The 13,891-nt window shown below is 44.7% G+C and overlaps 3 protein-coding genes across 3 annotated transcripts; all 3 read right to left on the minus strand.

Moving 5' to 3' along the window:
- Positions 1 to 359: 359 nt before the first annotated feature.
- LOC125376231 (uncharacterized protein F54H12.2-like) lies at positions 360 to 1,688 on the minus strand. Its single transcript, XM_048388201.1, has one exon. It carries the CDS (start codon positions 1,686 to 1,688, stop codon positions 360 to 362), a length of 1,329 nt encoding a protein of 442 aa, XP_048244158.1.
- Positions 1,689 to 7,707: 6,019 nt separating this feature from the next.
- LOC124146819 lies at positions 7,708 to 9,294 on the minus strand. The gene has a single exon (XM_046517288.1). The coding sequence runs from the start codon at positions 9,292 to 9,294 to the stop codon at positions 7,708 to 7,710; it is 1,587 nt and encodes a 528-aa protein (XP_046373244.1).
- A 2,144-nt stretch (positions 9,295 to 11,438) lies between these two features.
- On the minus strand, positions 11,439 to 12,701 carry LOC124148397. The gene is made up of 2 exons (XM_046519480.2): positions 11,868 to 12,701; positions 11,439 to 11,688 (listed from the first exon to the last, which is right to left on the minus strand). The coding sequence occupies exons 1-2, from the start codon at positions 12,116 to 12,118 to the stop codon at positions 11,472 to 11,474; spliced, it is 468 nt and encodes a 155-aa protein (XP_046375436.1). The 5' UTR covers positions 12,119 to 12,701; the 3' UTR covers positions 11,439 to 11,471.
- Between the last annotated feature and the right edge of the window lie 1,190 nt (positions 12,702 to 13,891).

Genomic DNA, 13,891 nt, shown 5'->3' on the forward strand with positions numbered 1-13,891 from the left:
ACTGAAATTGTCCTGCAGCTGGCGGTAATTCCTTCTATGAGATTTGTACCCATAAAGTTCCTTAAACCGCCTAAACTCTGGAAAACGTTGTGAAATATCCTGCCCAGAAGGTTCGAAGCACTCTACAACACCCTTCCTGGGAACGTAATAGGCAACCCAGTGGGTACCCGGTTGTGCGCTAACATCTGTGTTTACTATGTACGCTACTGGCCCCCGTTTTCGTGATAAGCGCTGCCTGTGTACTCTCAATAACCAGTCTCTCGGAATGGTACCCCCGTAAATACTGGACATATGCCGGTTATTTAGAGCAAAGTTATTCAGTTCTCTGGTTGTCAGCATGGACATGGTTCTTATATTTATTAACTAATGCTAACGTTCCTGAAAGCATCAACCTCTATTACACAGCTCCCTTCTTGGTAGCATACCAGTGTCACAGGGTTCTGCAACGGCTGTGAAAAATGTATTTCAATTCCCACCTTGCCGCTCTCTATAGGGTAGGTGTGGCCTTCGTCAGCTCCGAGATCATCACTAAAATCTATGACGTACAGAGTGTAACCGTTCATAAACTGTTTCCTATTTATAGGGGGCCCACCATTTCGCCAAAGCCCACCAGTATTTCGAAATAAGTCCATGTACACTTCGTTCACTTTCGAAGAATCTGCATCATAATTCACTTCCAAACTTTTCTTGTGCACCTCATGCCCATTCACCGTCACCTTCACCGAAGTCACGTGCTTATGTTTAAAGTCAAATGGGTTCAGGCTCGAACGTCCAGCAAAAGCGGTGTTATCTACTAAGCCCAATACAATACGCTTAGGCAGCTCTCCTGTAACCAGATGCCCGCAATGGTAGTCTCGCAAACCTGCAGATATGTCATGAGCTGTGGTTCGAATCCTGCTAATCGGGTATTTCGCCGTCAGACCTCTTTTTAAACCTTTAATGTGACCCTCACGAATCCCTGCAGATATTTCAACCTGGCGTGTATGAAATTCTATTTTCGTTATTTCACCCCTGTAACTTTCCGCATCGTCATGCATCAGCCAAAACGAATCGGCACTTCTCACCAACTCAATTTTCAAGGGAACGCCGTCTAGAAGATATCTGGGCTGTAGAAACAGGTCACAGTGCAGTCTGCCGGTCACTTCAACTTCTCTTGTAGGAGCCACTAGCCCATGACGTCTTTTCATCCCTAGGTTGCATACACCATCCTGCATGTTTATGTCATTCATTTTCCCACCTTCGTCTCTGTACCAGCCTTGGCACTGAAGCACATTTGACATCACATCTGCACTGTATGTTAGGCAGTTTTCTATGTAAGCTCTGTAGGGGTAGGTACCTAATGACGGTGTTATCTCGGTCTGATTTTGACCCAGCATTACACGCACCTCTCTAAACATGGAGTGTAGCACATTGTTCACAGGGCCTACATTGTCTGTAGCGGCTACATCAGTCCCATCACCCTTGACGATTTTGAATACCACTCTCAAATAGCACTGGCTCAAATCTATGTAGTTATTTACAGGATTAACAACATCAAAACGTATCGGTCCACCTCCTGTAATGGTTGTAGTAGGAGTATATCGCACCCACCCGCTATCTCGCATAGAAGTCACAACGGCTGGCACCGAAAACAGGTCCAGTTCTGATTTTGAACACTGCGTATCATCTATTGCGTCGGCACGTATCATCTTTTACCAACCAGTTCTTCTGCGCTTCTTTTTTAATTTCTTACGTTTCTTAGCAGCACTAGGTGGGGAAGACAGAGCATGCAGAGCTTCCCGTTTCACGCCTCGCACTCCGTCTGCCAAAACTTCTACTCCTCTCCTTTTAAAGCTTTCCTTAGGGGAAACATTATTGTGCACAACATCGTCCACAACATTAGTAAGAGCCCTCACACCGCTTCTGAGGAAAGACTTACCTACATTCTTTAACATAGGTAGTGCTATCCTACCAAGCGAACCTAGAATATTCCCTAAACCGCTTCCCCTTTGATAATAATGTCCCACATATGGCGCAATATCCCCGCAACCATACTGGGGCACTACACGACGGCGCTTCATTATCTGCGACGTCTGAAGTGTAAAACCACCACGGCTTTACCAGCCTGAAATGCTATTTTTCGTCCCGCATCGTCCCTTATATGCACTGTGATGCTCTTAACGTGTCCGTATCTCAGGGGCACATAGTGCACGGGGTTAGAATCTTTAACATACACGATATCTTGCAGCATCACAGAGCTTACGGCAACGTGTGTCAGCAGAGGTGCCATAACATTCCCCACTATCTGGTCGTCTATTAAATCCGTGTAAATGTATACGTTGTTAAAAACATTATCTTTTACCAAATGTAAAGGAAGTGTCGCGCGCTCACCATGCGAGTTTAACACGGTTCTACCATTCTTACCGGCCCCAGGCTGAAACCCTAGAAGGCGGCCCAGCGACGGGTGTAATGTAATTTCTCCTTTGAACAGTTTTTCTGTATCTTTATACAGTGCTTTAACTTGAGGCGGCACTGGAGGGAATTTCACATACACAGTGTTGTTTTTTATATTAAAAAATGCCCACTCTTTAGGGTAATAATATATCAATTTCCCATGTGTGTCATGGTTTAATTTCTTTAATTCCCTACCCACGCTTTCTGCAATAGCATTATTACAGGTTTTTACTAAATCAGCACCTGTGTAGTGCCCCTCGGGTATCACAACGTCCATAGCATGCGCAAATGAAGCGTAACGCGGAGTGATTTCGCCGGTCAGACCGTTAGATACCTGGCCACCATATACCGTTATGCGCAAGTAGTTAAGTGGGTAGAACACGTTTTGCCATGTCACAGGTATTTGCACTCTGCTTGCCCCTACCTCCCATTCATCACGATTTAACTTTAGGGCATATGGAAGATCTGTGGTATATTCACTGACGGTGTTATCAGGCCTTGTGTCCAGTGACACGTCGCTCGGTAGTGTCACATAAAAACTGCCCCCAGTGTTGCCCTCCATGTTACACAAGTTTTATATTTTTCTGCGTGTATGATTCCGGAATCCACTGGTTAAAACTTTTTGGATAGCCTTTCCAAGATACGTACAATTCTTTACACCCTGTGGCAGGGTTTACCCTTCTCTTGAAAATACAGCCTATGTCATACGCTGCAGGCTCTGAAACCGTCTGCAGCTCGTCTCTATAAAATGTTCCTTTTAATACATTTCCAGAATAATCTACCAATTTGTAAACTTGGGGCAGCCTACCTCTCACTTTGCAATGTACATAAAATATTTCAGGTGTCCAATTTGCTGTGTACCCTTTTTCAAACTGCTCCTTGTATTTACTTATTCTAACAGGTGTTGACACTTTAAGAGGTGGTTTTGAACACTTTTTATTACTACGGGTGTTTTCCTTCGATTTCATAAAATCCAGCACAGCAATTTCGTCAAAAGGGTTGCCGGCACGCACACATTTTGGTTCACGCCCAATGGTCGAGTGATGTGTTGAGTTATAGCCACGCACAAGGGCCTGCAGAGCAGCCCTGTATTTCTTAGTTCTGTTTCTTGTGAAATACCGCCACATCCTAGATTTTAATGTACGCTGGAATCTCTCTACTACAGCGCATTTAGTATCGGGATTTCGGCTCGTGTAAAAATGTGCCTCTACACCATTTCCCACGAATTCTTTAAACGTTTTGTTATTAAATTCGCCACCGTTGTCGCTCTGCACGTTTTCTGGACGTCTCCCACCTGAAGTGTTTAAGATTCGCTTGAAACCTGACACCACAGCATCGGGCCGTTTCGACTTCAATTCACGAACCCAGGCCATCTTGCTGAAAACATCTATTACGCACAGTAGATACTTATACCCATTATTAACTTTGGAAATATCCTCACTTAAAACTGTCAAATCGGTTTGCCACAGCTGATCTGTCTTGCACACGGTGCTCGAATAAGCAGTTCTTGGAAACGTCCGTTTAACACTCCTGTGCAGCGTGTAAGTTTGCTGCCCTTTTAACCATTTTTTAATAGCTGCTACACCAGGCTTTTTCTGTAATGTTACGGACTTATTTACAGCAGATATCAAAGAACTAGCACCCCCGTAACTTTCGGGATACTTAGGGTCATAGTAGCGTTTTGTCAGCCAGCGGTTCCAATATGCGTTAACCGTCGTATGGCGCCCAGGAGAATTGCTCTTTTTTCTTTGAACCATGTTTCTTTAAAGATAAATTATCAGAGTGATACACCTTCCACCGTTGCCGATTGCCAACCATGCTTTCGCTCAGCCCTCCATCCTTAAGTATCCTCAGAAATAACCCCCATCCTGCCGGAGGCGTTTTGTTATTTGCCCTAGATCGAGCCAAATCACCTATCAAATCGCCAACTTTGTGACCTTCTAACACCTCCCCATCCACTTTCAAATGTCCATATTCATCCCATGACAGCCGAGGATGTTGGATTACCCTGTTCAAAATATTTTGTGCCCTGCTTTGGTAGGTTTTGGGAAGCCTTCTCAAAACGTTTTCTACCACTTCTCTTCTTTCTGCTTTATCACCTGTTTCCGCTGTAGCACCAATGCTACTAGTAGGGGGGGAGTCGGCTGACCCCTTCACGTGCTTTATTATTGGCGCTGCTTCGCTTTTCCTAGCAGCGTTTTGTAGATTCAGACCTCTCTCTAACAGTTCATTGTAAGTACCCATTTTCTCGGAAGAATTACCAACCTTATCGGCTGCAGTGTTGAGACGCTCCAAGTTATCAACCCTTAAACTGTGCAGTAGGTGCCCCCTATGTAACACACCGGTACTTTCTCTGTCTCTACACCCTTTAAGCTTTTCGAATAGCATATGCGGTATGAGCACCATTCTTTTGGCATGTCTTCCACTCTCCATACCTGCACTAATTCTACCCCAAAACCCCTGACAAAAGCTTTATAGCCAGTGGGGCTAGAACCCCAGCAATAGCGCCGAGGAAACCCCCTTTCTGCTGAAGCAAATGTCTTTTGCGCGATGTTGGGAGATGTTTCTTACACAGAAGCTGTAAACTACCTTCGTGTTTTAACAGACTATTTCTCTGCGCTGAGGTCATAGGTAGATTGCCCATGTAAATGTTTCTAGCTACCTCACTAAAGGAATCAAGTACAGCCTTTGGTAACGTTTTTATAACCCTGTTACGTGTGGCTGGGCTAGCTCTACACAGATAATGCAGCACATCAGCATTCTGCTTCACTCTACTGCGCCTTAATAAACTCCTATGCTTACCGCTACACTTCATTTTTTTGCTACAGCCCCGCATACTGTTACCTTACGTGGATCCCCAGGGTGTGGCAGGTGGTAAAATGCCTTGATTTCTTCTCCCACCCCTGTTTAAATACATCCTAGGCTGACGATTTCTTTTCACACTCATTTTGTTTTTACGTACGCCTTCAAATCGTTCAATGAGATCAGCATCATCAGTATCACTAGCAGCAGAATCAGTATCGTCGTCTTCAAGGTCATCGTCGCTACTACATTCACTATCAACAAGTGCTGATACTTCACCAACACGGCTCCGTTCGGCAACTACGGTGACGTCTTCATCAACGTCATCAACTTCATCGCTGGACGATGACACACTGCTGCTACAGCTATCAGTGCCACAGTCACTGTCGCTGCTGCAGCTGAAGTCACACACGTAACTGCTGCTACTGCTGGTGCAGCTGCTAGAAGAGCTATCATCTGGGGAATGCCCTGCATAGTGCAGTCTGTCGTGCGGTGCTCCTGACATTGTTTTGGCTATAACTCTCACTGCTGCCTAGGGGTGACGGCTACATGTATTTATACCTTTTACTGTATCACACCGGTATGTACACATCAATACAGCCGTCCTCATCAAAAATATTGCCACGTACTCTATATTCCTCTGCTGTTTGAGGAGCCAAATCCAGCAAAAGGTAGCTGTGTGGAGCTTTGGTGGCTTGGTAAAAAGCATCCCTGATGAATTTAATGTTTGTAGGATAAACCTGACGGGCTAAACACTCAATCTGGGAGCCGTCTCTGGGATTTTTGAACACTACAATGTGCGTACAGTTCAGGCTAATGCACCTGTGGTATGCTGTGTTAGCAAACAGGTTTTGCTGCAAATATATCACGGATGTATTTCTGTGGTGAGATTTTTTAACAAACCATCGTAGTAATTCACGCTCTTCCTCCTTACACACATCACCCAATAAATCATCAACCACAAGCCACTTTTTCCCTAAATCATCATCTGCAGGAATAAGGGTGTCACTCTCCAATACCGTGCGTACAAAGTGTACCACAATGTTTAGGGTCGAGCATATGCGCTTTATACTCTCATACAACGGTTGCATCTCGCTATACACCCACACTATTGTAGCTGGTTTACCGCCCTCTACCGCAGCAATAGACTCGTCCATAAAGCTCTGCAGCAGACCTGCAACGAATGTGCTTTTACCCGACCCACTTGGCCCGCTTATTAACACACGGAAAGGGTGTTTAAACACCACACACTCTCTCTCAATGGTCGTCATGCTGCTCCGGCTCATGCCTGCCTACGGTGCAAAGCGCCAATTCAAAAGAACTGGTAACGAAACACCAACAACTGTTTTATACTCAATACATCTTTTATTGCACAAGGTTACAGACATACATACATAAAACACAGTCGTGAATGTTGCACATATACATCAGCTTGTACACGCATATCTTAGCTATACATGTAATAAAACAAAGCACAGTACGCATGGTACACATCTGCAGCAGAAATCACACCGTGGCACCGTCTTTCACCACAGCAGGATCCACGCATATAAAGTTTAGAAAGTCAGACATTTCATCGGTGCTCAATAGGGCACCCTGCTGGTGTGGTAGTGTAGGAGCGGGCTGCGGGGTTTGCACACTAACACGCTTTGCCTTCGCCCCTTTAGCGCCTTTGCAAGGTTGAGCTTGCTTCCTCCTCTTATACTGCCTTTTCTCCTTCTTAACAATCTTTTTCTCCTTCTGACCATTAATGTGCGATGTAGAACCACACGTTTCCGTCTGACGGTGCATCGCCTTTAAATTCTCCTGTACAAACAGCGTAAAGCGTGGCCACACAGGTGACTTCTCTGGTTCACACACATCTCTACCATAGTTAAGCAAGTTCACCACACTACTCACGCATTGCGCAGCACCGTGTATGTGCGGCCACTGATCCTTGTTCACGGGTTCGGCGAGAAATGCCTGTATTTCTTGCTCTTGCAATGTGGCACACGCGTCTGTAGCAGCTTTATTTAATACATTCCAATGTGTAGAAATGAATGCCATGTGCTCAATGCCTAAACGAGTGCACAAGCTAGTGCTGCTCACTTTCTGAAGCCCTTTTGCCACACCAGCCTCATCAATGTGGCAAAGCTGCTTCAAAAGCAGCGGGAACTTGGAGTGGAGATCACGAATCTTGTTATCATTAGTCCTTTGTAACAACATAAGTCTCGCTTTTTGGCGGGCTATGGCAGACTCTTCTTCGCCAGCAAGTTGAAACCAGCGGTCCGCATCAACGAAATGGTTAAAGACAGTAAAATCATCATTGGGCGTAAACCAGGCCATAATGCTATATAATCAAACCAATTTGGCAGCAGGCAAGGGTACAGTGGTGCGTGCTAGGTTAGTGTCATGTGTGTATATGCGTGGCGTGTCACACCTTAAATAAAGGGTAGTTTGTTGGGGTCAGCAAGAGGGCTCTCACCACGCCTTTCACCACAGCTTAAAGCCGTAAGGTAATGTGTAGGTCAAGTGGTTAGTGTTTGGGTCGGGCACAATGCGACGCTTAGTGTAGACAAATCTGTAGGCCCTTGATTCACACCTGGAGATTATCCCACACCCGCGTTTGAGGCCCTTTCTATGAATTTTGTGGGGGTAGGGCACAGGTACAGATATGCCATTACGGTCAGGGTGGTTAACAATCTCTATCATTTTTTCTATATTCACTTCTTTATTAGCGCGTACGTTAAGCGTGAAACCTCTTATTTTACAAATAGTGCGTGTGCCTTTTTTATCTGTATGGTGGAGCTTGTAAGCATAATTCTTCGGCCCGCATGTTGTAAATTCGTCAATCCAGTTGCCTTCCTCTATCTCATCTGTCCATTCCCCCAAAGAATCGCCGATGGTTGGGCAGGGCTCACTCTCTTTGTGCACATATATTATGCTATCTGTATCAAAGTACAGGCACCGGTCTCCCAAAGGGTGTATACCACTGTACAGTTTTAATCGGGCCTGAGCTGTCACCCAGCTTGCTATGGCGACATTACTGGCACCATGGGGTGTCACAGACTGGTTTGTGGTAGCATAGGTGATGAGCAGCACATCCTCGTTTATTAAACTGATGTCTTTCACCTCTATGTCAGCATTCCGGAGAATATTGTAGAACTGCGGAAGGTCTGAAACAAACACGTTCGCGTCCATGTTATTGCGCTGAGATAACTTTCCCCACAAATTATTTAGAAGGGACTTGCTGATGGCTCTTTTTCCTGGGTTGGGTGCAATTTGAGAGGCGTCAAGCATGACACCCTCCTTTCTGAATACTTCTTGTACATACTGCTGCTTTTTTTGCTCTGTATCGCAGTGCACAGGGTAGCCTGAAGATTCTTGCTTCATTTTAAAGAAAGCATCTACATACCCTGTAAACAACCCCCCTTGAGCTGTGTGCGGGTCATATTGCTCAAAACTATCAAAATGCCAGGCATCATATATTTTCAATACCCTGTAGCCACACTCTCGAACAGCATGATGTAGTTCCACAGTAGCATATGTTGATGTCCAACTCCGCTGATCATCGTCATGGGGACAGGGGCCAGCACTGTAGCCTGTATCAGCACACGTCCGGCACAGTGGGAAGTACAACTTATCATTTGTGCGGTATGGTAATACCGGGTGGTACAAGTCACCTGGTGGAAGAACCCTGCACTGTATCATGCCATGGATGTCAAACAGCTGCTCTATGGGGGGTGCATACAGTACCGTGGGGTGGCCTGTTGGGAACCGCCCATACTTACATATATACGGGTAGAGAGAACATACATCAACATATTTGATTTTTTCCCCTTCGGTACACTTTCTGTGTAAACACACTCCATTTGTACGACCTCCATAAAATCCATTTCTAGGGTCGAGAGGAGGTGTGAATGAACCTGCATCATCAGCGCCGCCGCTTTGCCGCCCCATGTTTTTGACAAACTCCCCTAACTTTGCATCAGTTTTCTGCATTTTCTTAAAATCGCACTCCCACAGAGCAACAACGTCTCGAACATGCGGATGTTGCCGTATGAGATTCAGCCGATACATTGTCCAGTCATGACGTTCCCTGGGCGTTGTACCTAATGAGAAATTCACGCATTTACTGCCGGAAAAACATTTACGGCAACCGTGAAAATAGCAGCCCAAGAATGAATAAACAACATGATTGTGCATATCATACCCATCAACAGCGAAATTGTGACTCCCGCATTTAAGCTTCAGTTCACCACCCAGTGTGCGAGCGTGGCGCAAACGCATGCTAGGGTTGCTCTATGTCCATCAGCTCATCTTTCACCTGGCTGTCCGCCACTTCTTCCACAACATCCACATTACCCTGCAGAATATTGCGTAAAGTATCCTCACACTGCGTTATGATTTCACCATGTGCAGTTTCTCCTACCTGCATAGGTATGGCTAATAATTCCTGCTCTATAGCGGGATCGTTGACGATATTCAAAAACGCAGCTTGTAGTGACGGTGGGAGAATGGCATTGTCATCATCATCATCATCAGAATCATCAGCAACATCATGGCCATGTTGGGCATACGAGGTTGAAGGCTGTGGCTCCATATTGAGAGCAAGGTATATTTTACTATTGTTTTTTGTTTTTAGAATTATTGCCTGTGTACAATGTAAGTGTACATGGGAAGGTAGCTTTGGCGGCAATGGTGTTTATGGGTAGGTATGCAGAGTGAGTATTTGGGTGGGCGGAGTTGCGGTTTATTTATGCATATTTGGGAGATTTGAGTAGCAATGGGTGTATTGAGTAGGTGTGGCCTGAGGTAGCGCCAGGGTATATAGAACCGGGCTGGCTGGCGATAGTTGCCTGATATATTTGCAAACAGTGTTGCTACGCCTGCCCAACGAACTTTGCACCAGCTAGCTGCCGTACCCCGTGTCAACATGCCTGCTTCGACCACCTTCCAATGTCGCCGCTGCCAAACTGATGACCACCACTATACCAAGTGCCCAAATGCCAGCTGCGACAACAACTGCGCAAACCCCTTCGGACACTGGTTCTGGCGCTGCCCCGAGCCCTGCAGCACCTGTGGGAAAGCAGGACACGCTGCACCAAGGTGCATGAATGATGGCACCACTAAACCTGTGAGCGGTAGCAACATCAAGTGCTACAACTGTAAAGAGATGGGGCACACAGCTGGGGAGTGTACGAAACCGTGCGGAGAGCGAGGGTGTGGTAGCACCGAACACACCTCATACACATGCCCCATGCGCATAGCCCGGCAGAAACGTGGGGACCCACCACCCCATTTAGCGGCTTATGACTGCTACAAATGCGGCAATATGGGGCATTTTGCTGCCGGGTGTGTACTACCGTGTAGGTGGTGTAAGGTAGTGATGCAAGGCCATCAGGCCCGTTATTGCCCAAAGCGGGTAAAGGCTGCAGAAAAGCCCGAGACGTCCCAGAAGGGTGGAAATGAGGCAGCCCCTACAACGCCCCCGAAGGAGGAAGAAGACGCCCCAGCTGTTGCTGCAGCTGACACCGTAACGCCTACGAAGATGCAAGGCACCCCGGCCGTGCCCCCACCCCGCCCCTCCAAAAGAAAACGCCCGTCAGCCCTAGTGACCCTGGTAAAGAAACGCCGGGGTGTCATACGTGATAGTAGCGACAGTGATGATGGCGGGGATTTAATAATAATTGAAGACGACGACGTGGAACCTTCATCTGCCCGCCGGGAGCTGAATTACCGGCGTTTAAACCGGTATTGTGATGAAGACCACCAATCGGCAGAAGATGTAAAACTTTGCCATATTTGTAACTACACCACTGAGTCGGAAGAAGAAGGGTAGCTGGAGTGTTTTGCTGCTACTTAACATAATAAAATTTCTCAGACATATATTGTTTTGTGTACTTATTTAATTGTGGAGTATTTCTTTTTTGTTACTTGCAAAGTGTATTATATACACTACACATGTGTAGGGTGCTACATGCATGCACCCAACCCATATAGGAGCGGTATTGATGAGTACAGCGTGAAATGAGCAAGCAAGCAAGCAAACCTTTGTGATTTTGACGCGGGGTTTTGTATTTTGAAAGCTTGACACCATTTTGCCATGAAGTTTGTGGACATGCTCTTGATGAGGGTAAAATACTAATGATACAGCGGTTACTAAGGCTGAAACAGACCACCCTATTTGTAATGAATTAAATAATAACTCTAAAACGGTTTGTAAGCTACATTATTTAATGCATAAATATAAACATTTAGCAGGGCCGGAAATACGCATTCCTTTTCTGTTGATGGAACATCCCCGAATGCATGTTGCCGGCTCTCCCCGGCAGTGTGTGCCCCTCATCTTCGTATATGGTGGGAAGCTGTGTGGTGTTGTGACGGCTTAATTTGAGGGGTGTGTGATTACACACCATATTTTGTACCGGTAGCTGAAGGCTGAGCAAAAAATCTCCCGTGGTGGTTCTTCGGCTGCAACGAAAAGAAGCCGTGTTTAAACATTGATCATCATATACGTTATTATAAAGCTGCAACGAAAAGAAGCAGTGTTTTAACATTGATCAGCATACACATTATAAAGCACACAAGTGGCGCTCTTGATAATATGCTAAATAATATTACAAGATGCAATAAGGTGTGTTGGCACTTACCGTTCCTTCTTTTCTTCATTCCTGATGTAGATGCGTTCTAGTAATTCAAAATCCACATGCAGCTTCAATATTCCGATGTTGAATTGGTTCAGATGGAAGTAGAGGTGTCTAAAAAGCTCCAAGTTGCTATAAACCTCTACAGCCAGATAGCATAGGATTCTGTGCGCGACTGGGTACATGGCAGTGCGGTTGAGGAAGCAGATTGCTGTAGATTGCATTGTGTGATAGCAGGCTGGGCAGTATTTGGACATAGACCGGTATTGATTTAAATAGGTTGTTTAGATGTGGTTTTATGCAATTTACCTTTTACGCTGTGTGGTTGCATAGAATACGACCCTATAATTTTTCACTGAGTTAAACTTAGTCCTACTGACAAGATGTGAGGGAGGGAAAGGTCGCAGGCAATTACATTACCCGCGTCCACTGTTAAACTGTGGGAGACTGGGAATCATGACCCTGGATGTAAGTACATAATCACCATATGTGTTTGGAGAATGACGCTTACGTGGTAAACCTACTGTTAATAGCTACTAGATCAAAATGCCTCGATGGGTTTTTTGTTAATAAATACCATGTTTATGGATTAGTGGTGGTATACCTGCTGTTAATAGCTACTAGGTCAACATGCATTGGTGGGTTTATGTTAATAAATACCATGTTTATGGCTTAGTGGAGATTAAAAGATAACAAAATCAGCATGTGGCAGTTTGATAAATGGCCTTTTTAATGAGGGTGATGTACGGGGTGGTGGTTACGTAATAGTGGGCGGGGTGGTGGTTACGTAATAGTAGGCTGGAGGTACGGGGTGGTGGTTACGTAACAGTGGGCTAGAGTGGCAACCTAGCTACTTCCCAGATGTGCCACGAAGTTTTCAGGCTATTTCCATAGTGACGTTTGGATAGAGAAAAACCCGTGTTAAAGGGAAGACATATAGTTTCCGAGAGAGGTTATAGATCGAAATGAACAACAACATGCATAAGATCAATTTTACAGGTTGGGAGTTATGCAGAAGAAGCATATGACGTGACTGTAATTTTCTTGACTTTACTACTAAGATAATCGTGTTTACACTTGGAAATATATTTCTTTACCACTGTGTTGTATTTAACTTAGATTTTATGGTAATGTTGCAACCATGTTTCTTATTTTGTTTCCAATGAAACTTTGATGATTGGTAACATTACATAACATTTGTAAAAGACGGGCATACAAAAGAACTACACAAAGGTAAAACTACTGATCCTTTGAATCATATAGTAGCTTCACGCGATGTTATGCTCAGTTGATTTATAAGATTATTTGATGAGAAACAAATGCATTATAACGGGGGTTCTTATTTAAGATGACCCAGAGGGGAGAAATAGAATAAAAACGCATAACTGAACTCAACAGAAAAACACTGGAACATGCATGCTGAAACAGAACAGTGAACTTAAATGTGGCTAGAGGGGTTGGTGGTGGGGAAATTAAAGGAAACATTATTCAGGAGCTCTTAACTGTTTGGAGAATATTTTTAAAAGAGTTCAATTTAACTATAAACCCCCACAGTATAGAATTTCTTGGTCAAACTCCTCTCACGGCAGCATTAGAAATTGGCACTAGTCCTATAGTCCTTGCCAAACTGGTAAAGGTATCATAAGGACTAGTAGAAATTGGCCCTTTTTAAGGGTTTTGTTATATGCTATCATCATAAGGACTAGTGGAGGAAAACTGTTAGTTTCTAACCATGCACGGTATTTACTTTCGAAACAAGAATATTAAACAAGAAAACATTGATGCAGAGCATCAAAGTTCCCCGCCATATGTGATGCCTCACAAACGCATAATTATGATGTTACTGAAAGGCATGATGGAGCATAATTATATTAACCACAAATAACACAACGCTGTTGTGGAAAAAAATATTATTTATTTTGAGTATTGGGCAATACAGTTGATACATTTGCATAGGGTAGGTCTATTCAAAAATAGTTTCTTGTTTAACGCCGCACTCAGCATTATTCCAGCCATATGACGGATGTCTG

Source organism: Haliotis rufescens, unplaced genomic scaffold (assembly GCF_023055435.1).
Source record: "Haliotis rufescens isolate VD_foot unplaced genomic scaffold, xgHalRufe1.0.p SCAF_7, whole genome shotgun sequence".
Classification (NCBI taxonomy): domain Eukaryota; kingdom Metazoa; phylum Mollusca; class Gastropoda; order Lepetellida; family Haliotidae; genus Haliotis; species Haliotis rufescens.